The sequence below is a fragment of the Pezoporus flaviventris genome, unplaced genomic scaffold, assembly GCF_033815535.1.
Source record: "Pezoporus flaviventris isolate CSIRO_AGI_PZ_B2104156 unplaced genomic scaffold, CSIRO_AGI_Pfla_v1 ptg000015l, whole genome shotgun sequence".
Taxonomy (NCBI): Eukaryota; Metazoa; Chordata; class Aves; order Psittaciformes; family Psittacidae; genus Pezoporus; species Pezoporus flaviventris.
Window position 1 is genome coordinate 7,411,915 of NW_026892563.1, and position 23,027 is coordinate 7,434,941.

General features: G+C 34.0%; 1 protein-coding gene across 20 annotated transcripts in view; it reads right to left on the reverse strand.

Annotated features, from left to right (window-relative positions):
- Window positions 1–23,027, reverse strand: part of DMD (dystrophin) — a 1,205,254-nt gene that overhangs the window by 162,691 nt on the left and 1,019,536 nt on the right. For all 20 annotated transcript variants that reach the window (XM_061453343.1, XM_061453346.1, XM_061453349.1 and 17 more), the window contains 3 exons: window positions 20,737–20,857; window positions 19,809–20,077; window positions 3,830–3,976 (listed from right to left, as the gene is read on the reverse strand). In XM_061453343.1, coding sequence (XP_061309327.1) covers window positions 3,830–3,976; window positions 19,809–20,077; window positions 20,737–20,857 — 537 coding nt within the window. The remainder of the gene's footprint in view (window positions 1–3,829; window positions 3,977–19,808; window positions 20,078–20,736; window positions 20,858–23,027) is intronic.

A 23,027-nucleotide genomic window follows, 5' to 3' on the forward strand; every position in this document is an offset into this window, starting at 1 on the left:
AGTTACATTACAACGTTTTAAACTAAAAATATTGGTATATAAATACTATAACAACATCTCTAAAATCCCATTTTCTTTAGATGAAACACAGTTCTTACTATATTTTTTAGCATATTAGAAGTACTATTCCAGATAAGAGTAGATAGAATTTGATTTAAACCAACAAAATCTTTCTTCATAACGGAAGGCTATGTTCCCCATGGGATACTTGTAAATTCTTTCACGTCAGAGGCTTTGCCTTTTGACCAGTGTTACACCAACTAGATCTCTGACCAAAGTGAAGTGAATGTAACTCCCGCCAAACTGGTCTCCATAGTTCCTCAATCGTCAAATAAGAGTAAGCAAGAGTTTGCCAGACATGTTTTCCCCTAGGATGATCTCATTACATATACTGTTTGAAGCACACAGGATCTGAACATGAGAGATCCTTGTGAAATTCATAACAAACAGCTCCCTAGAGAGATTTACTCTCCTTTCATGTTTAAGAAAAATGGAAAAATAAAGAGCATATTTTCCTCAAAACTACTCCTTTAAAGGTGCGAGGCTAATTATTTTCACATTGCTTAAACTCCGCAAATGATGATATAGTTTTCAGTGACTGAGCTGCATGCATTAGCTTTCATTAATGAAAAGCACCTCCACACAGCACTTCAAAACCAGGATTGGATGAGTCTGTAATTGGTTGAGTGCTTTCCATACATTTTTCTTCCACTAATACCCCAGTGTATATTCACCAAAATTGAACACAAAAAGGTAAATAATGGCAAACATACATTATTGCAGAATATAAATTAAGTTCTGTGAAGATTCTGCTGCAATATTTGATACTACTCTAATCTCACTGTACAAACTGTGCAATACTGCCAATGACTGAATACTGCCAATGACTGAATGCAAATACAAATTTGCAATACATTGTCAAATGAATATAATATTATCACTCTGTAAGATTTGGCTTTAAATGATACATTTCCTCCTCTGATCTTATAAAAGTCCCTGTGTTAGTAAAACAACAAGCAAGACATAATTTCATCCTCTGAGTAATACACTGCAACTCACTCATAACACTAGAATGCACTATTATTTCAGATCTGATAAACCTTATGTTCTGATGGACTTTTCTCCACATAACCCACATAACTTCTTTCTCAGAAGCAATAGCGCAGAAGGCTCTGTTTTATGGTTTTCCTGCAGTGATATTTTGTAGGAAATGGGATACGTGGCTAAGAAATATTTTCCTCTTTACGAATATGATGGGGCTGGGGCAGTGGGAGGGAAGAGAGATCTCTAGCCCTGGAGGTGGAAAAAAGAAGCATTACAGCTGGGGAAAAAAAAAGGAAGAACAACAAAAAAAAAAAGGAAAAAACCCCACAAAACATAGAAGGGAAATAAGATGTGGAAAGGCAGAAAAAAAAAGAGAGAAAAAGATTAAATACTTTCTGAAAAAATGAATTAATAGAAGCCACAGAGAAAATATGGGTACCATAAAGACACATGAAAATACATACAATGCTGAAATTAAGAGAAAAAGTGATGACAGGACTAAAATATTAAGGAGATATTTTATGTGACATTAGTATAAGAAAGCCAATTAATTAAAAAAAGGGAGAAATAAAGAATAAGAACCTATTTTGGAAGTAGAATGGTTCTGCATGAAACAAAAATTATTTGTATTTTTGCTTTTTTTATTGTGTGGCCAAAATGTCAGTTTTCTATAAATAGCATTGCACCTAACTGGAGTGTTGGTCATACATAGGTAAGTCTGACCCTAACACAGAACAATACATAATACTCTAAAAAGTGCCACTCACACAGGTGTGTCAATGTCCAGCAGACTTCACATGTAGAACAGCTGGATCTAACGATTGCTGTACATCCCTTTGGACTGAAGCATTCTCTTCTACTCTAACAAAAATAAGCTCTGCGTCTCAAAGTGTCTCAGACTCTGCTCCCTTTTAAGTAGAAAAATTGTATCATAGTAACAGATTTATTCTTCTTCCCAGAGGTCACATACTGGCCTTTTGTACATGATAAACCTTCAAAGTTATTTATGTCTTTTTCCCCTCAGGATATGTTTAAAAAGTCCTACTGGTGTGTTTTCACCTTGCTTTCTATATCTTCCAGATGACATTTAGGTAAATAGGAAAAAAGACAGTAAACAATAATATTCCAATTATCTATCTGTTCTATCAGTTCTAACATCTCACTCTGACTTGTTATCTCAAACTATCTATCTTCATAGAAGATGAAACACTTTGCTTTCCAAATACTCTGGATTTGATAAAGTGAGACAATAATTTACAATGAAAAGTGAATTGTTCACAACATATCCCACACTCTGTGGAAAAAGAGCATATTGTTCCTGAAATATGTGTGAACATGTGATTTCCTCTGTATCTTTATAAATAGACTATCAAATTGGCATTCTGTTTACTGCTTTCATGAATGATAAGAACAAAACATTTATCTCAGGGTTTCTCTCAGATTTTTTTTTTTTTTTTACTTTTTCATATCCTAGATGCTTTCAATCTGAATAATCATACTGCTTTCCATTATTTCCTGCTGAAATAACGAAGTATATTTCATCAAAAAATTGGAACTTACTTAACTATTTTATTAGTGAAATAAGGTATTTCTCAATGAAACATAGCAAATTTGTTAACTTAATCAGCTGTCATTTACCAAAAAAAAAAAAACAACCCAAAAACTAAACAGATATGGTTTCTTCAATACATGGGAGAAACATTTTGGGAATACTCATTTTGTGTTCCAGATTTCTATTGATCTGTTTTAATAATATTACATGAACTCTATCCTGAGGATTTAGGGAAAAGTAGATACTAATGACCAAAGGTCTTGGACTAATGATCTTTTACTTAAAACTAGGATTCTTATTACAAACTCTTTATTTAGGAAAAAAAAAATAAAAACTCTTGTTAATATTTTCATGAACTGGTGATAAACCAGAGGTGCCACAGAGCCAAGAGATTTCTTTTGGAGAAGCAATAAAAAAGCAATAAACTCTTACTATTAGAGTTGACAGCACCATGATTTTTTATCTGTATATAGGACAGGAGGGAATTGGTTAATTATTGTTCATTGATAATGTTTTGGTTTTTGGTTTTTTTTTACAGCGAAGGCAAAGCATTTTATTAACCTCCATACTCCTCCATTTTTACAATATATTAAGGTAAATACAGTGACACAATTTCAAAATGTGAAGCAGTGATGTAGCAAAAAATTACTGAGCCAAATCCAGCACCCGATGAAGTTAATTTAATTTCATGTACCTTCATTTAATCATAACATTACGCCTCTTCTGTGGGACATACATCACCAGTTACCAGTGCATGCATGCTTATGTATGCTTTCTCATGTACACTGTTCCTAGAAGTCTAAGCTAAGATACAGTGCATTTTGGAAAAACTATACACATTTGAAGTCTTTAGCACAAGGTAACACAAAGTAATCTAAATTTAAGCGATATACATGTAGACAAAAATAAATAAATCCAAAGAACTTGTAAATGTTTCAGTATTTATAACAACATTAAAAGGTAAATAATCTATTAAACATTTTAATTGTATGAGAATTTTGACTGTATGAAAATCTGGGTTACCCAATTTCTACTTGATAAATTATTTGGAAGCATATGAAAATGCACCATTAGCTTTGACTCCTATTTTCTCACAGGGACACAATTACTGAAAGGTGGCTTCCTCTTTCATTCCTTAGTATTCTTTCAGTGCTGTTCCACAGGGAGAAAAACAAGCAGAAAAAAAAAATATACTTAAACGCAGCATAAAGAAAAAAGTCATAGGATATGTACCTGCAGCACCTTCCACCTTGTGTTCAGGTCTTCCACACAGCTGAGGTTGTACTGAGAGAGTTGAATATCAGAGGGAGTGAACCGGTGAGCGAGCTCATTGACATGATGCACTTTTTCTTTGAGCGGTACTATTTCTGCTCGATAAACCTGTGTGAATTAAATATAAATAAAGATAAGAACTGACTTCAAAAAGTACTGGCTCTGCTACCAGCTGATTTGTAATGTAAAGGTACTCCATGTCAAGCTGAAAGGAAGAAGTGTAGTGGTCACAATGCAGTTAACAATCTTTTTATAATACTTCATATGGACTTTAGGTCTGAAGGATAAGGCCCAGCATTTCAGAAAATGATATAAACTTGGAACATTCATAGCAATTTTCAGCCAGTTAAGCCAAATCTCTAACCAGCACACCTACTGGGATGTGCACTGCAGAGCATGCTTCTCTCTTGCCTCATCCTTTATGTGTGTGAAGCATGTGTTCTTCGGGATGGACAGGCACAATAAACACTGCTTAACACATGAAAACTAAGGAAGACTGTTCTCAAATACAGCAAATGGAGAGAGAAGCAATGATAAAACTTTTATAGACCTAACTAAGGCTATGATCAATGTAAAAAAATAAAAACTTTCTGCTATGAATTCCAAACTGGCCTACATGACTCATTTCAGAAAAAAAAGAAATAATGCATCTTGCAAGATAACCTTTAAAACTATGCATAAGAGCAGTCTAGCTAAAAATTTCAGTAATGTATGTAGAAACACAAACTGCTAGTTGCAAGTTTCTTGGTTTTAAAAGCAACGACCTGATGGCGATGTTTCCATGATTCATCCGAGTAAATTCAGATAAATTCAGGGCACTATGACTCTATCTAAAAGAGGAATCTCTATGCAGATCTTTCACTGTTCCATATGTATCCTTTCTTAGGAGACATTTATGAATCTTTAATGTGACAAAATATGTCAAAATGTAACAATGAACCACTTCTAAGAGACAAATTCTGTCATTTCCAGGAGCACTTTTTATTGCCATATGATGTCTGCACACAAAGGCATGGTAATTTACTTGCTATATAAGTCATTCTTTCTGACTCCTTTCTCTAAGCATTTTTAATACAGACCACATGTGGTCTGCATCACATTTTATATCATCAAATAATCATTTCATCAACATGTGATGCAAAAAAGGTCAGAAAAATCTCATCCAGGATCTTAGTGTAAGAGTAAATAGGATGAAGACATTCATAGATGTTAGAATGCCATGAACTGCTCTTCAGGTAAACATAGTTGAAAACTTGTTCCTCAAATGTCTTTCAAAACCAGACTTGACTTCTCTTGATTATATTAAATTACCCCAGAACATAAAGAGTTAGACTGATTTAAGTGGGAATCATGTACAGTGAATGACTCTTAACAATAAAGCGATAAAACACACCATCAGAAGTGATGTGCATTTTGCAAACCAGAAAATGATGCAAGTGACACAATGTGAGAGAAGAGGCATACACCAAGTTCATGACTTAACACTTGACTTTTCCATCTCACTAGTTTTATACCACTGAAACACAACTGATTTGCAGTGTAGAGTAGAGCAAGCTCTGCAATACAAATAAAAGAGCTCACAATCTTGGTTTTATTGCACAGTTATACATGTGTTTACCCTGATCTTTTCTGTTAGCAATTGAGTTCAGAGAAGAAAAAGCATGCATTAAATTTTTTTTTCTAGTAAGTTAAAGGCCTCAAAGGCTGAAGATATATATATACATTGTCAACAATTATTTTACTGTCTTTTTCCTGTTATCTATTAGTTTCAGTGGCCAAGATCCTCGGTCATGACTCTCTAGCTTATATTTGAATGGTCACCTCTGCTCCTCTAGTGTTGCTTGGTTTTCAAGGTGAGAGAACACCTCTCAGCTAGTGTTATCAGTCCCCATCTTGTATATAAATACAAGTATACATGTGTATATATTTATCTATAATACTATAATATATAATAAACAATGCAAATGAAAATCAAAGATCATATATGTATATATAAAAAATAAAAACCACTGCAGATTAATGGATGCAAATATCAGTTCCCACACTACAATGCACTTTAAAGCAGTTTCTTTATTAAGCCACATTGATTTTCTATTTATTTGTATGTCAGTAGGATGAAGCTTTGATTGAAATCGTCATTGCTGAGGCAAAGCACACAGGTCTAAGCTTATAAACCTCTTGTTTGTAAACATATATTTAAATATCTCTCTGATTTCAAACCAGTTATTTGCATCTGCGATGTTGACTTGAAGACTGACATAAAGAATGAGGTAAATCACACAATCATACCTAAATTAAGGTGAAGTAGAAGACCATAATTAGTGTAGAGCTAGGTTTTTTTGTATACAGTAAGTGAAATTTGATGCGAGTTTTTTTTTTTAAGTGTTCAAACAAGTTTAATAAACAGCAATAATTTCCTTATCTTCTACAGTACTTGCCATCTGCAGAAGCAGAATTTCTACTGGATTGTGAATTTCATGAGTATGATGCAAGTGTTTTACAGAAACACTTATATTTTTAATAAGCAGATTGTGTAGTATAAGACTGATTCATTTTTTCTTTTTTTTTCCTTTTCCATAAAAAATACTGTACATGTCACAATTTTATATCAGAAAAATGTATTGAACTAAGCTGTTGGAAATTTAAAAACAAATATACATGGTGAGTGTTGTACCACTAGCACAAGGAGATCTATTTGAACCAATTAAATTGCTCAGGGTGTAAATGACTTCTCAGTGTGAACAGCGATAAGAGAAACAGTGCCAAATTATCTTCATTATAACTGTCCTTACGCAAGACACAATTTCACTGGTATGTGATACTGCAGGTGGTAGATTGGATTTTAAATGATCCTTACAGTCCTGTTTGTTAGAAAATAGTTTGAAATGCCTTGGAAAATTATCAAGAACTCTAGACCACACATACCACAGACACCTTAATCAGCTAAATGTTAAGTCTAGAACATACAGTGGCCATAATCAGTCAGATGAAAAATTCATCTCACCCTATCCGTTTCTGATGGTAACTTAAGGCAGAAAGTAAGCAAAAGCATCAGCTTCCCTGGTCCTTGCTGTACTCTTCCAGCTCAGCAATTTGGGTATCAGAGATTCTGGAGCCAGAAGCTGTGTTTCGATGTCAATAAGATCTCGATGAATTCGTGTTCTATTAAATTACCTACTTGATTTTTTTTTTTAATTAACATAGCATTTTATAATCCAACACCCCTGTGTTAAACTCAATATATAGATTGAAGAGCCACCTCTTCGTTTTTTTTTTTTAACGTATCACTTGAGACCTTCCCTAATTCTTACCTCATGAGAGACAGTGATAAACCATTTGTGATGGACTTACTTCCTTTATGCTGTTGCAGATTCTACAAACCCTCCATCATATTTTTTCCTTCTTCCATGAAAAGGAAGAAGGAAAAATACAAAGACCAAAATATATTTGATTAAATGTGGATATGAGGTATTTACATCTAAGCAAGTTGTTTTATGGTCCCGTTATATTCACTAGCTGATCAAAACCAGGAGTTGAACATAAGGTTTTACTGTAGGATTACATGAATCACATTCTGAATTGCAACAAGAGAAATAAGCAGATTTTCATTGACTATACTGGGAGCCTAGGCAACAAGCTCACATGCAGACAGCTACCTGGCAGATGTGAAATTACACAAGGCAAACCCCACTCCTACTCCATTTATTCTGTCCTTGTATATCTTTTATATAATTTGTTATAATCTTTTTTAGATTGGGGATCCAAAACACTGCCTACAATATACAGGATATGGGTACAACAGGGATTTATACCACAGCATCATGATCTTTTCTGCTTTTTCAGTAATTCCTAGCATTTCATTTGGCCTTCTAACAGTCCTGAAAATTGATGTGATATTTTCAGAGATCATTTCATGAGTGTTAAAGGAGTGTTTAAAATGGCTAAGGAGACCTCATTACTATGCACGTAAAGTTGGGATGACTTCTTCCATATGCTTTGATTGAGACTTATCAGCACTCAATTTCATCTGCCATCACTTTGTTGTCAGTCACTACTGTGAGGTTTTTCTAAAGCTGTTTGCAACCTGTCCTCATCTTAGAGCACTTTGAACAGGCTTGTATCATCAAGAAATGCATTATTAATTTTCCTTTCCAGCTTATTTATGTACATGCTGGACAGAGTAGACCTGCTGGAGCAGTTATCTCCCTTGCTGGAAAAACTGACCCTTTTGTACTCCATATTTTACAGGAAATAACCAGATAAGTGGTTATTTATCCACATGAAGGCCTTCACTGTTACCCCACAGGAACTTGGCTTCTTTGCTGGAAGACCTTAAAATCATTGTGGAATGCCAAATAGCCTATACCCTGTTACCAATATGCTCATGTTTCCTTCAAGGCATACTAGGAGATGTAAGGCATACCCACTTTTACTAAAACTATGTTATTGTCTCTTCTACAGTATATTCCTCTCCAGATTTCCTGGGGGGGGGGAAATCCTGCAGATCCACAAACCTGACTAGATACACTATTTAAAAACTATCACTGCATTTTCCTATTACATTCCTTATAAAAAAATATGAAACAAGAAAATAATGTTAACAGTTACAGCTATTTTATTCTTCCATTAGAACCCTGGACCCAATATTCATCTGGTTCTGGTGATTTGGTGCTCTTAAGCACGACAATTTGTTCCCTGTATTTTTGCTTCAGATAGTTTTCTTGATTTTTTTTTTTCTTTGGCCACCCCACCTTTCTAGGTCTTCTAAGACTCCATTTTGACACTATGGATTTGTTTTCAGTTTCCAGTGTAGTGCCTCCATGCTGTTTTCACATGCTTTATGAATCTTTTGGTTCACTTTCAGCAGGCTTCCTCATTTGTATGAAGCTTCCTTTCTGAAAACTGAACAATGCTGTGGTGGAGTTTTGGGTTATGTTTTGTCCCTGCAGTGATGCTGACCTTTAGTTCATAATGATCCCTATTACGATAGCAATGTTTTGAACTTACACTGCTCAATACCAAGCCAAATCTCTTCTTTACTTATTAGCCTCTGGCATTACATATTTTCTACTTAGGGCTGGAACTTCAAATCCAAAAGGTTTTTAGGTTAGTTACTGTAATTGAAGAATGTTTTTTTACATATTTTGGAATGTACAAGCTAAGCCCTCTCCTCCTCCTTTCCCCAGTTCCCCTTCCCTCCAATTATTTGCAGGTCCTTTTCTGCATATTTTCCATTAAATTTGTGTGTTCTTCAGCTCTCTTGTTCCAAGGTAATAAAAGCCACCTCACAGCTTTCACCTCTTCCTAGAATACTGACTCTATTAATGAAAATTTGATGATTTGTTTAAATATGATTAAAGTTTTTTAAGATGCCCTTCCTCCCACATTTCTCATGCCATACTGGTGGGTTTTTTTCATTTCTTCCTTTTATTTAGTGATCCCTAACACATAGAAGAGCATTGACTTCCTCTTTAGAAGGCTTCCCAATGTTCAGAAGAGGGATAAAATAAAAAAAAAAGAGTCTGTGTCTTTAAATATAAAGATTCACCAAAGGGAGATGGCTTTTAACAATGCCATGAAAAAGCTGTGGGATTTTTTTTAGGATACATGAAACAGTTCCATGAAATCTGAAAGGAAATTCACAACTCATTTGAGAGGAAGAGTAAATCAACACTAAATAAGATTATTTCATTAACAAAGAAGCTGTATCCTACCAGGACTTACGTATGTCCAGAATTATGAGCATGAAAACTCCATCCTCTTACATGCTCCACCATGGATTTTTCTGACTCTTAATATGAAGCAGATTTCAAGAAGAGGCCAACTCTGCCTACAAAGAAAGTCTGTTCCCCTGGTCTATGAGTGGCATTTATAGAGGATGGTGGCCTCATGCCAGTTTGGCATTTTGTGGAAGAATTCCTTTGTCTAGAAAAGTATCCTGCTAGCACAGGTCTATGTTAAACCTCAGTTCTCACTACCAGTGAAAGAGACAGAATAGGACATCCAGCACCATGATGAAAATACATCATGGCTTAGGGAGAAGAGCTCTCCTGTGCCAGATGAATTTATGTTATGGAGGATTTTTTTACCAGAAGCAGCTGCAGCTAAATTAGATCAGGATCCATTTGCATAGTAAGGTGAGTGGCTGTCTTACACCTGGTCCACAGCAGGTTCCCAGTGCTGATGTTTCTCTACCTCACCTCCCTTAGTGTCAAAGTGGACAAGTATTTATGGGCCAGAGTATATATCTCCAGGTTTTATATTTAAAACCATGCAAGGTAGAACAAACTAGCATATTCTACCCAGGACAGTTTAACAGCAGTGGTCTTTTTCACTCACAATGAGTCCATTTCTTCTATGATTGTTTTAGTGTATTCTGATTCAGATTTCATTGGAACCTGAGATTGTCAGCTGCTACCTCAATATGCTACACTTAGCTTCCTTTTAAACTCATACTGTATTTTTATTTGATTCTAGTGCTTCTGGGGACAGGCAGTGTTGAAACAAAATGGATTTCAGCTGATTTGATTTTCCATCCTATATATTTTTATAAACTCAGAAATGACCAAGCAAGAATGCACTTGAGTAGAATATAGATCCTCTTCTAGGGTAAAAATAGTTCAAATAGAAGATATCAGGGAAGAAAGAAAACCAAATGCCCTCTAAGCCCTATCCCATTCTGAATTCTGTAGTTCTGTATTTGATAAATCGTTGCATTTTTTCAAAAGTTATTTCTTGCGTTTTGGAAAACTAACTCTGTATTTCCTTTAAAATAAGGATATCAAAATTTGAATAGAACAAATGAAGAACAGACTAACGTCAGGTATTATTTTTTTTTTCTTTTCTGAACTTTCAAGGGAAAAATGATTTGTAGCAATGTTATATCAAGAAAAAAATATTTAATTATTAGGGTGTCTTATGCTATAAACAGAAGCACACAGATAAATGGATGCATCCTGAAGCACTTATCAGTTTGTTACTATGAATTCTTGACGTGATATTTTTAAACTCATCATGTGATCTGCACTTTTATGATCCCTGAACAGGTAGATAAAACCTTGGCATTTATTCTGAAATTGCGTTCTCCTCCATGGAGGAGAAAAAGTAACTGAGCAAACTTAGCTTGTAATTCACTCTATTAGAACAACTATAATCGTGACATGGCAGAGCCCATCACTGTTAAGTGTTCATAAACAGTTCTGTACCAATTTTTCCACAAAATTAAAGTCAAGTTACTCAGTTACTTTGCAACCAAGAAGCCAATCTGGCAATCAAGAGATGAAGTGCCTAGGAACTGTAAATAACTTGAAGTATTTCAAAGTGTAATCTGAAAGTCTAACGCACACTACATGAAGGACAAAGAATATAGAAGGAAATTTTTACAAAGTTAATTTTTCCCTGAATATGGTTTCATTTAGCATTTTTAAAGCTAAAATGTCACTTTAAAAGATATACATGCACCTGTTTTTAAACCATTAATAACACATCATTTATCTCTGTTACCTTCCAAACAATGCATATTAGATATATCGAAACATAAAACATTGAATAATCCATGTACCTTACCAAAAGGCAAGTACACAGGTGCACAGGTACGCTTTCGGGTAGCAGAGACTCAACAGAAATTCTTGTCCTCAGCAAATAGTTAGTACAATATAAATCTCTATTGTGTTGTAAACTAGCACGGTATTTTAAAGGCAAATGTAGTATTTCACTGACAAAAAAGGAAAGCAGTTTTAACCAGAAACAACAGCTGTGTCATGATATTAGAAAACAACTCAAGCTTTCAGACATCAGCAGGCAGACTGTAGCTCAGGAGGAAAAATAGAGATTCTTTGCATGGCTATACATAAACTTAGCTTAGACACTACTGATTCACAGATTGTATTCTGACACTCAACCAACATTAAAACAATTTAGACAAGAAGCATCAGAAACTCCTGCTGCTTTTTCTAACAAAAGCATATGCAGATCTTTATTTTACTTTAAAATTAAATCTTTATTTTCTTGCCTACCAACATGAAGGATCAAGTTTACTTACAATATGCCAACATGTCTTTAAATATACAGTGCGAATATTTCATAATGTTTAACCTCATAAAGTTGGTAATTGATACCTGTAGTAAGGGGAACAAAATTTTTCATAGAGTTTAAGTATGAGAGGAGTTATTACAGTCCATCCAGTCTCTAACCTCCAGAAGAATGCAGACTGACTGTTCAAGTGTTTTGCTGAAAGCTTTTTCCAATTCTTGAACTAATATTGTAATTCCCATCTTCACCTTTTCTCCACTACTATATAATGTGTGGGGAGTGAGCATGTGTGAAACTCCAAGTCAAAATGTTGAGGTGGAAATCTAGACCTTTTATGTCTAATAAGACCATCCTTCAACAATATCAAACAAGAGAATTTAGTTCTAACAGTAGATTTTAGTAGAACATAAGTGAGAACAATTTACTTTTTAAACTTATTTAGGAGGAAAGAATACTAAAATAAAATGCTGAAAAGGGGACAGTTAAATAAAAATTTTAAAATGAAACAGGTCTAGGGTTTTTATGGCAATGTCAGACACAGGCTGGGAGATGCATGAGGAGCAGCACTCCCCTTCACAGGCATTCAGGCTGAAACCCGTCTGGGTGGCAGACTGTCCTGCTATGTTTTGAGGGAGAGCAAGCTCTGGGAAATGAGTAGCTGTGGCTCCTGCTGAAACCAATGATAATTGTCATTCTTAATCCTCTCAATAATCAAACACAGCTAAAATAAAATAATTTGCAGGCAAAGCTAAAGAGAATAAAAATACTTTGAGTGGCATTGTTATCTGGACAAATTAGTTTCACTGATTCAACTGCCCTATTTGTAAATCGGGGATAATATTCCATCTATTACAGTTTCATAAAGAAGCTGACTAACTCATACTATCTGGAACACGAGGAGCACTATAAAAGTGCCAAGTAGCATTTATAAGGTTTTATTAAGGGTTAACTTGGACAGAAAATATGAAATAAAATTCTATTAGGCTTTAAATATATAAAGATTAAAATGAGAAAAGTACAGCACCATGGGTTGCTGATATATATCCCAGGCAATCTAACTTTCATTTTATTCCCTAAATAATTACTGTGTACCAGCATATGAGCTTGATAAATTGATTTTATTTTGCTCATTGATTTGCTGATGTCGTAGTAACATTATCATTACAGAATCTGCACATGAGATAGTTACAACAACAGGACTTGGAGAGCCAATGGTTTAAGAAAATATTTCGTTAGAAACATAATACCGGCAGATTTCTTTCCATGGAAAAAAATTTCATCCTCAAAGAAAGTAGACAACATTAAAATTCATTTCTAACACTCCTCCCTTTTCCCTCCTCTTGTGTCTCATTGAACATAAATGTCTCTGGTTTTATATTCACTGCTGGTATGTCCTTTCCCATTATGTAAAAATGTTTCAATAGCAGACTATATATAGAAGATCAGATTTCTGTTATAAATACTCCTTGAATATACTTTTGCTCCCTTTAGCCACCCACCTCCCTGAGCCACAGTCATTTAGGAAAGGCTGAATAAAATGGTCCCATAGTAAAAAGTGTTACTTGGATTGTATTTTATTTTTTTTCCCTTGGATAAATATTTATATTTCCAGGTTATTAGAGAAAGAAGAACAGAATCACAGCAATTCAAGAGCATCTTTGATTTAATGTCATTCATCTGGGTATGTTAATACTTGATTATCAGATTAATATCTATATGTACTGTGTTTATAGGGTCAAACTTGAAGCAAAAAGCCATGTTCAATGATAGAGTCCCTGCAATAACCATGCCACTTAGGTACTTAAACATTAATGTTTGATTCTCCTTCTAAAAGCTCATGTCCCATTCTTATTTCTGGTAAATTGAAAAAGAGCAATCTCCTTAAGAAAATTCTGGTCTGACCTCAATTCTGAACTTCAGACGCACAAAATGACAGACAAGTCTTTATACATGTATTAGTCAGTTTCCTCAGCAGGCTATCAGAAACCAAGATCAGAGATTACCAATACTTAAAAAGTCAAATTCTGTCTGCAGATGTGCATTTGAACTCCCACTGAAAGCAGCAGGGTGAGTTCATACAAGTGAAAATTTGGTTCTAAATGAAATCTGTTGATCTAATAATAGCATGTTCTACCAAAATGTGTTCTAGGTAGAAAAGATTTCCACTTTTTACTTGTCACCTTTTTTTTTTCTTTCTTTAGAATTCTGGCATTTTTCCACACTTACTGTCAGGGAAAAGTTAACAGTATTATTTAGCCCAAAGTTCCTTAATCAAAGACGAAATAGTTAATCTGTACATTAATAATTCTGTTAAAACAATTAGTACAAATCTGGTACAAATTGGGTGAAATCTGGTGCAGCTCTTTCCCAACTGCTGGTTCTTTCGCAAAGTGGTCTGCAAGAGGCTGCTTCTCACACCAGCTGTTATGATTCAAAAAAAAGTTAATTAAAGAATACTCATTTGTTGTTTGTTCTTTGTTAGCAGAGGAACATTAATGTTTCTGTAATGTTTTGGTTATGCTACTGTTTTCCAATAAGTAGCATGGTAAAGGGCAGTCTTAATTTTAAAAGACTAATCTAAGATTTCACCTCTCTGCCTGCTTGTCATTTTCTTATTATTCCTATGTAAAAAACATTTTGTACTCTCCCTTAAAATAGGTAGCTTGACATAGACAAAACTCCTGTGTATTCTATACTCCATAAAACACTCACATAATGAAAGCAGTAGTATCTAAATATCAGAAATGTATAGCTTATTGCAAAAAAGCAGTCAGCAGAAGGAATGATGGTTTGCTTAAAATGGGCTTAGATATGGGCTATTGACATAGCTATGACAAATTCTCCAAACTTATGTGACTGATTACATAGCAACAAAGTAACACAGATGAGACTTTTAGATTAAATTTGTATCAGTTGCAAATACATGACTATTACATATTAAATAACCGCTTGTGGGTGTATTTCTTTTCATGTGAGAAAATAAATTGATTTATACGCTGTTAAAATGAGATTAAGAGACCACAGGACACAACTGAGTAACTTTCATCTCCTGCAAGCTAAGAAGCATAGCAGAAATAGCTTCAGCTGGTACAACTGCATGAGGAAGCACTCCATAGTTTTTAACTTAATTTTGTATTTAAACCAAACCTTAGAAAACTAAACTTGCCCCCAGGAGTGGCAACCAAACAACCCTACCAAATTCCCTGTTGTATAAAGAAGGTAAAGGTAAAAACAATATACCAGGTGTAAAAAAAAAAAAAGCTATAAAAGTATACATAAAAAGTATAAAAGTATTAAAAAAATAAAAAAGGTAAAACCAATGTACCAGGCTACCCAACTGGTCTTTGATGATTTACAACCTGAAAGTTGACCCATTAACGACTTCAATAAACTTCAAATATTGCTTTCTTTCATCATAAAAAGCTACACAAAATTTTAAATTCGCAAAAAATATTATGTGTAATAAGCACATCCATAGGATGTCAAAGTGTTCCAGAGAATTTAAATAAGATTTCGGTTTATTTTAAAATAAAGTTTATTATGTTCTGATATACGTTATTGATGGTTTAGTTTACATTAGCAATAAAACAGTCATATAGAGGTAATTAATTTTCTCAGGGATGATGTTCTGGGTTTTGGAAAGCTAGCAAATGAATTAGGAGGAAATGGCTATTATGTGTGAATTAGTTTTTAAAAATCACAGAGTCTAGCACAGAACATATTAAATGACTTATTAAAGGAAATTGGACAATTCAGACTGATTATAGTCTTTGGTGGTGATAGCTGGCTTCAAATTAAATTGAAAAAATGTATACGCATTTCAAAGTAGTCTAAGAAGACATCATAATTATCATGTGACTCTATCATAGAATGACATGTATGAAATGGTAAACTTGAGAAGCATTTGCAATGGTAATTACTTCAGTTGTAGTCTGAAGAAAACCTTAATACTTCCATCTCCTACACTGCAGGCAGTTTCCTATTCAGCTGTCAAATAATAGATGCTGTCATCTTTTAACTGTACAAATAATTAAAAAATATTTAATCAAATCTTTGTTCACACTTAAAATTCTGTATATGGAATGCTTTAGTACTTTTTGGTGGGTTTAGGTCTAAAATAATAGGAAGTATAGCTATTGTGGACGGTAAGCCTTGTAAACTGTCAAAATACATCCTAGTCTGAGTACCGAAACTGCTGAAAACAATACTTTAGGGCCACATCTGTAGGTTTACCTGCTACAAACTCTGCTAAATAGAAATTTTCTTGTCAAATTTATGTAGACAGCAGAGAAACCAGTGAGTGTTGTGTATAAAAAAAAAAAAAAGTAATTACACATGGTAGAAATTTTAGGTAAAAAAGGGGGCTTCAAATAATGTAGAAGATAATGTAGGATTTTGTAGTGGAACAAGACCAAGTTTGTTCAGAGTACCATGCAAGATAATTTACTTCTAAATAGCAGTGATATGCTGTTGATATTATTTCTGACCCCTATTGTCTTTTTTTTTTTTTTAAGAAACAAATTATAAATAAGGAGAATCTCAAAATTCACTGTGTAACATAATTTTATCTTACAGACTGGACTGCATGAGTTCTGACAGCTTAACTTAATGCATAGCTTAATTTTATGTTAGGAAAAAAATAACAGGAGCATATGCATCACAATACAATCTGCCCCCTATTTGTTTCAACATGGATCTAGCAATGCTATTGGTATCTAGCTGGTTGGAAGTTCTGGTTATTCAATACATTGATCTTCCAGGTAATTATTTCTTGTATGGTTTCTATGGATTTATTTACAACTGATCTCTTCATGTCCAGTGTATATCTCCATTGTGAGAAGGGAATGAATGTGGAGTATTGTCTTGGATTTAGGTACCATTCATTAATTTTCCTGTATGTGAACTTACAAAAATCATTCTTTCTTCAGGAAAGATAAAAAATTGTCAGTTTCCTAAGCATTTCAAACAATTTTGGAAGTTTTTTTTTTTTTTTTTTTTTTCTGTGAATGAGAACACAAATTAGAAATTCAGCAAATCACTCTGCTCTCAGAATCTCCATTGTAGGCAGCTGTCAGCACAGTTCCTTCATAACAGCAATGTAAGAGTCTACTTTTCTGCAATACCTCTTTTCAGCACAGCAGTAGCTGAACAGTACCAAAATTAAGTACAGAAGAATACATAAAGGTTTTTTTTTTTTTTCATTAAATGAACTGCCTATGTTCATTCATTCTCCAGTAATAGAGGTTGCTGATCTAGTATTAAAGTGTTTGCAATAATACGGTATTTTAACCTTTCCAAATCTATTTCTTTTCTTTCTAAATGAACATATGAACACAACTGAAATTTAGCTAATTATCTTAAGGGGTTGTCTTACTTGTTGTCTCATTTAAAGAAGAGATGACTAAGGACAAAAGAACTAAGTGCATATAGAAAGCTAATTTGGAGTAGGGGATGAGCAGATCAGTTAATTTCTGATCTACACATAATTACAAACTGTGCTCAGTTTGAAAGTTAGATAGAAGTTTCAGATTGACACTTTCCAGTGAACATTTGTCAGTGACATACAATTGGTTACAACTGCCAATAATGCAGGAAAAAGTCTGAAATAAATAGCATATAATTCAGACTGACATCTCAGAGAAAAAGGTATCAAGAGAGTAAATCCGAAATGAACTAAGAAATAAGTTCACCAGAAAAATGGGCTTAAAATGTCTTATTGCTCATGTCACAGATATTATATTGACATTAAAACCTGCTTTTTACATTCTGAAAAATTAAAGCTGGAAATTACGGCTAGAGTTGTGAGTATATTTTAAGTATTTGTATACTTTAGCTAAATATGGATCAAGATCAAAGTTTCTATAGTCTAGCCAGTTCACATGTAGCAAATGCAAACTTGAAAACATTTGAGGATGTATATGCTCTGTTTCAGGGTTACATAAATTATTGGTCTTAATCTGCAACCTTTCTAAAATAGATTTCACTCTAAGAAAAAATATGAATGCCATAAATATGAATAACTGAGGTAAAACCTACAGATCCCAAACCCACAGTTTTATATAGGCCTTCATACTGCAGACACAATTGTAGCTTTCTGGGTAGTTTTTAATTTCACAAACACTTACACTGCCTAGCTAGTATACACATTTGTCTTCAGTATCTATGTTGGAATTATATTTGTTAGAGCAGTACATACCTTCTAGACAGTTCATTTTAGGACAATTATTGTACTACTGACACCGTTAATATTTTTCAGTTTTTGGCCTATTGTGTTCTTATATTACCTAAGCTAATTATGATTACTTAGAAAGTGATGAAAGCACAATATTGTCATATGCATGCATCTAGCAGATTAAAATTGCCATATATGAAATGAAAAGTTATAGCTCATAAGGATACGAATATACCCTGCACAGCTCTTTCATTTACCATTTAGCTGATAATCTTATGGTATGGTTTTATGATAGACTATATTAAAAATATTTTAAGTAATTATGGTAAAGATTAGATAAAAATTGGGGGGGTAGGTGGTAGCATCTAATTTTAAACTTGAAACAGAAGTCTTGGTTTCTGTCTAGCCCTAATATTAAGGCTCCAGAAGGAATAAACAGACATCTATTAATTAATAGCACCTCCTGCATTTTGTCACGGCTGTTATTACCATTTCATTATGTCCCCTAGGATGGATTAGTTTATATATATATGTATATATATATATATCTTTAAAAGTAACAGGATTCAGCAAGATAATTATGGGGTCAACAGTTATGGTCACAGCTTTACAATTAAGCAACTTTCTTTGTTTTCCAGTAATATCAGGGACTCAGTGTTTCTGTCAGAATATCTTCTTCAGAATTACAAAAAAAAAACATGGCCATAATAGAAGGTACTTTCTGAGAATTTATAGACTTATGAGTTTAAATGAAGATAAACAAATTATGCAGCTGTTCATCAGGTACCAGGTACTTAATTTTTCTTGTATAATATTTGTACAGGACACTCATTAAACTTCCTGTGTGACTAAAACTTGTGAAATTTGTGAAATACATTTGATTTTTAAAGGTATTTTTTTCTTGCCATTATTTTATCTTGCTGTATCATTCTATTTCCTCTTTCTCAGATCCTAATGTTCTACTAGAGAAAATAACAGTCAGCTCAGGTCTCTTTCAAAATGACTGATGATTCTCATTTATGTGAACGGAACAGAGGCACTTCGTTCCTATCAAAATGGCAACTGTCTCTATTGTGCTCTAGCTGAAGGAATCCTGGCCATGACAGTCATGCTGAAGTAGGACAAGTCCTCATGAGTTGCTCAATAAGCAATTATTTTAAGAAACAACCCTTAAAAGCAAATAAGCATTAAGTTACAGAAAATAATGACAGGTTTTCCAGGATTTTTTTTAATACCTTATGTTAAGAGGCCTAGTTATCAAATAAGATAGCCAATGCCACCACTGTGATGACAGAACAAAACCACAGATTTTAAATTATTTCAGTTCTACTCTAAAAGTATAGACACAATTATTTATTCATCATACTCACAAATTATAATAAATATAAAGAGCAGAATCTGTTTTCTATACTTTTATCATGTACTCTTCTATCTGTTCTCTTTGGCTTTCTTTACTGCTAACTGAATCTTCTGAGCTAACAGTGAGTATGCTGAGGATATTTACACATTCCTGTAGTGCTTTTTACCAATGTAAGCATTATACATTCTCAATGGTAATTTCATTCCATTTTAATTGCAGAAATTATAAAATTCTTTTTATGTACTTTTAAAAAGAAATAGAAATCACTATGATATAAAGCTAACAATTTTTCATTTTCAAAGATAATTTCTGATCTGGGGATTCATACAACGAATCAATTACTTCATCCTCAGAAATACTGACATACTGACACATACCTTGACTTTTTCTAAGTGATCCTGCAGAGAGTCAATTAGTAGATCCCCTACTGGCTGCCAGGATCCCTTGAACACTTCAGCTTGGCGTAGTTTTAGGTCCACTTCATCCATTGCCTCTTGAAGGCCCTCCAATCTTTCAAGAGCGTCATCTATCTTCTTCTGCCAATCAGCAGACTGTAGATTCAGCTTATCCCACTCAGTTCTGACCTCATCTGCTTGCCTTTGGAGAAGTTTTGTGACATTATGGGCCCTTTCCTCAGGTGGCAGCTCTAAATGTAAAAAGTAAGAGGCTTTTAAGACATATTCCGTCTTAGATGAAAAATAATTGCCATCTGGGTAAGTTCAAAGCTCAATAAGAAACTGTTCATAACCAAAGACTCCTTTGAAATTTATTTTATCTGTTCTTGTTTGAAAGTCTCTTAACAAATTTAAATCTTGACACCATACAGATCACAAAAATATACATTTAACTGTATAAAGGCATTTTTAAACATGCAAGGTGTAGCTAAAAGTTTGTCAACTGTGTCCTGAAAAATAGTTCGTGCATACATAAATATTAATCACTGGGAATCTTTTGCTGCAACTGAGTAAATTTGGGAGTATCTGTAGTACTGAGACTACAGTTAAATTTTAAGTTAAATTGCAGCTTTCAGACCTCAAATGGGCCTACAGTTATAGACAGGTCATGAAGGTTTAAAGTCAGTTTCAAAATCTGCTTATAAATATGCATGTCTATTTAGTGCCACAGTGCTCAGAAGGATTGCTAAGGGTTTCTTTCATCTATATTTTTTGCTTAGTCTCTGAATACTGAAATTCAGCTTGGAGTGTAAATGGAATGCTTTCACAGTGGCTGGCAGAATTTATTTAATCAACTCTGACCATCACTGATCTTTCCAGCAATGTGTCATTACCCTCTTTCTTCAATTACCTCTTGGTTCTGGGTAGAGCTTCTCCAGTCCCTCCACAGGCTGCTCTGCTAAGAGGATTTGCACAGTCTCAAGCGCACTCCTGATAACAGGTTCTTTTGTTTTCAGCTCCCTCTTGAAAGTCTGAGAGATGAAACAAAAGTATTGTAAGTGGATATATAATGAAATACCAAGTGCTGTCCCTTTTTTCATCAATTTTAGAACAAAATTTCCAACAACTTCCATGCATATTACAAGTAGCTACCAAAAAAATGTAAAAGAGATAATCAGCTTTTGCTTAACCTAAAATCACATTATATTCAAATGAGCAAATCTACTGCCAGTATACTGCAAAGTACTCAAGGTTGCTGATCAAATTTTCACTGTAAGAGGGATCCCTTTTGTTGATTTGCCAGCCAACTCCAAAACTAAGCTCCATGGTGCAAAGCTTTTGCTGGCTGTGTATTGGATCACACCAACATAGCTAAGAGCTCTTGAAAGCAAGATTTACCACATTGTGAAGGTAAATGCAATGTGTTTCATGGCTACCTACCACTTTGCTACTGCTGCTGGCAACTGTTTAATCATATGAAAAAAAAAAAGAAAAAAAGGACCAAAGGATATTGACATCTTAACCTGTAACAATCAGTAACGAAAAAAAAAACAAACAAAACAACAAAACCCCACCGCGTTACAATATAATAAATTGTAGCACTCTTTTCTAGTGTTAGTGTAGGTACATGTCCTCCAAAATTACATGAACTGAGATGTTTGACATGCAGAATCAAGGCCAAGGTGAAAGTTCAGAAATACAATCTAGCCTAGATGAAGGCATGCATGAGTAAAAATTAAAGAGCAGAAATTAGTTCTTATGAAATAGATAATTCCTAGTTACTTTAATCAGTACTTATTATCAATTCCCATATCTTTAACATTGCTTGGTGATGTGATGTATTCTGCTCCTTTTCAGATCAACTGTATTTCTCCCTTTTACCTCTTCCTTTCCTGTAATGTTTTTTGGCACCTGTCTCCTTTCTTGCCTTTTCTTCCTCTTTCCTGTTCACATTTTCCTTCATCCAGCAACAGCTCCATTTACTACCTCTCTTATATTCCCTGCTTTTAAAATGACTGTGTGAGGAAGACTCTCAAGGTTGGTATTTAAAGTTTTGGCAGTCTACTGAAAGTACACATATCTCCGTGGTTTTGGTTTTTGGGTTCCTTTGTTTGGTTGTTTGGTTTTGTTTGGGTTTTGATTGTTTGTTGGTTTTGTTTTTTATTTGTTTTGTTTTGTTTTGTTTTTTTTCTTAGGGAGAATTTAAGATTCCTTTAATCTGAATCCAGATGCTCACCACATAGAAATGCAGATGAAACCTGGCCTGTGGGTTGGTTGCGTGTTGCACTGGGTCTTTTACATGTTGTATTGGATTTACCTAAATGGTCCTTAAACACTGTTTTATTTCAACATTTTCTTCTCTATTTATAAAACAATATTGAATGCATAGTGTTTTCAAGTAACACAGAGGTAAATATGTAGATAATTATAGTACAGTGTAACACAAAACACAACACTGAAAAAAGAAGAGTCATATGCCATGAGTGAAAAACAGATATTTTACTCCAGGGATTAGAAAATTCTTTATAAAGCACAGGCATTACATAGACTTCTAACATAATAAATTCACCAATTAAATTAAATTAACTATTAAACAAAATTTGGGTTTCTATGTAAACTAATGAAAAATTATAAATTCAATATTAAAAGTTCATTACACTTTGAATTATATTTGATTTGAAATGCTTTGTACAGGAAACACCTAACGGAACTATTAATGAGAATCATACCTGCAGTTTACGATATGAGCACTCACAGGTAAAAAATTCTTAATACATTTCAGGGAAGTAAACTTAAGGGAATGACTGTTATTCTACTACAAATATTTAAAAATCTTTTTATTAAGAGGCCAAGAACTGACCATAATGTTTGTGATTGTGAACTGGTAAAACCCTTTAGCATACTGCATTCCACAAGGTATGTGAGCAGGAATCGTATCTATCTATCTTCTCAAAACAACAGAGAAACACAAATGAGAACTTTCTGACTTTGTGTATTTTGCATTTAGTCACAAACAGAGAATCTCCTTCTCACTTATTAAAGGATAACTCACTTATTAAAGGAGCTACTGTGTTAAACGTTTTCCAGCTTTTCCATTCTGGAGCTGGCTGATGTGATTATAGTCTGTAAACCCTGAGTTTTAAAATAGTACACAGTATGGTTTTGGGACCTATTTACAGTTTTCAATGCCTTCTCTAGTTT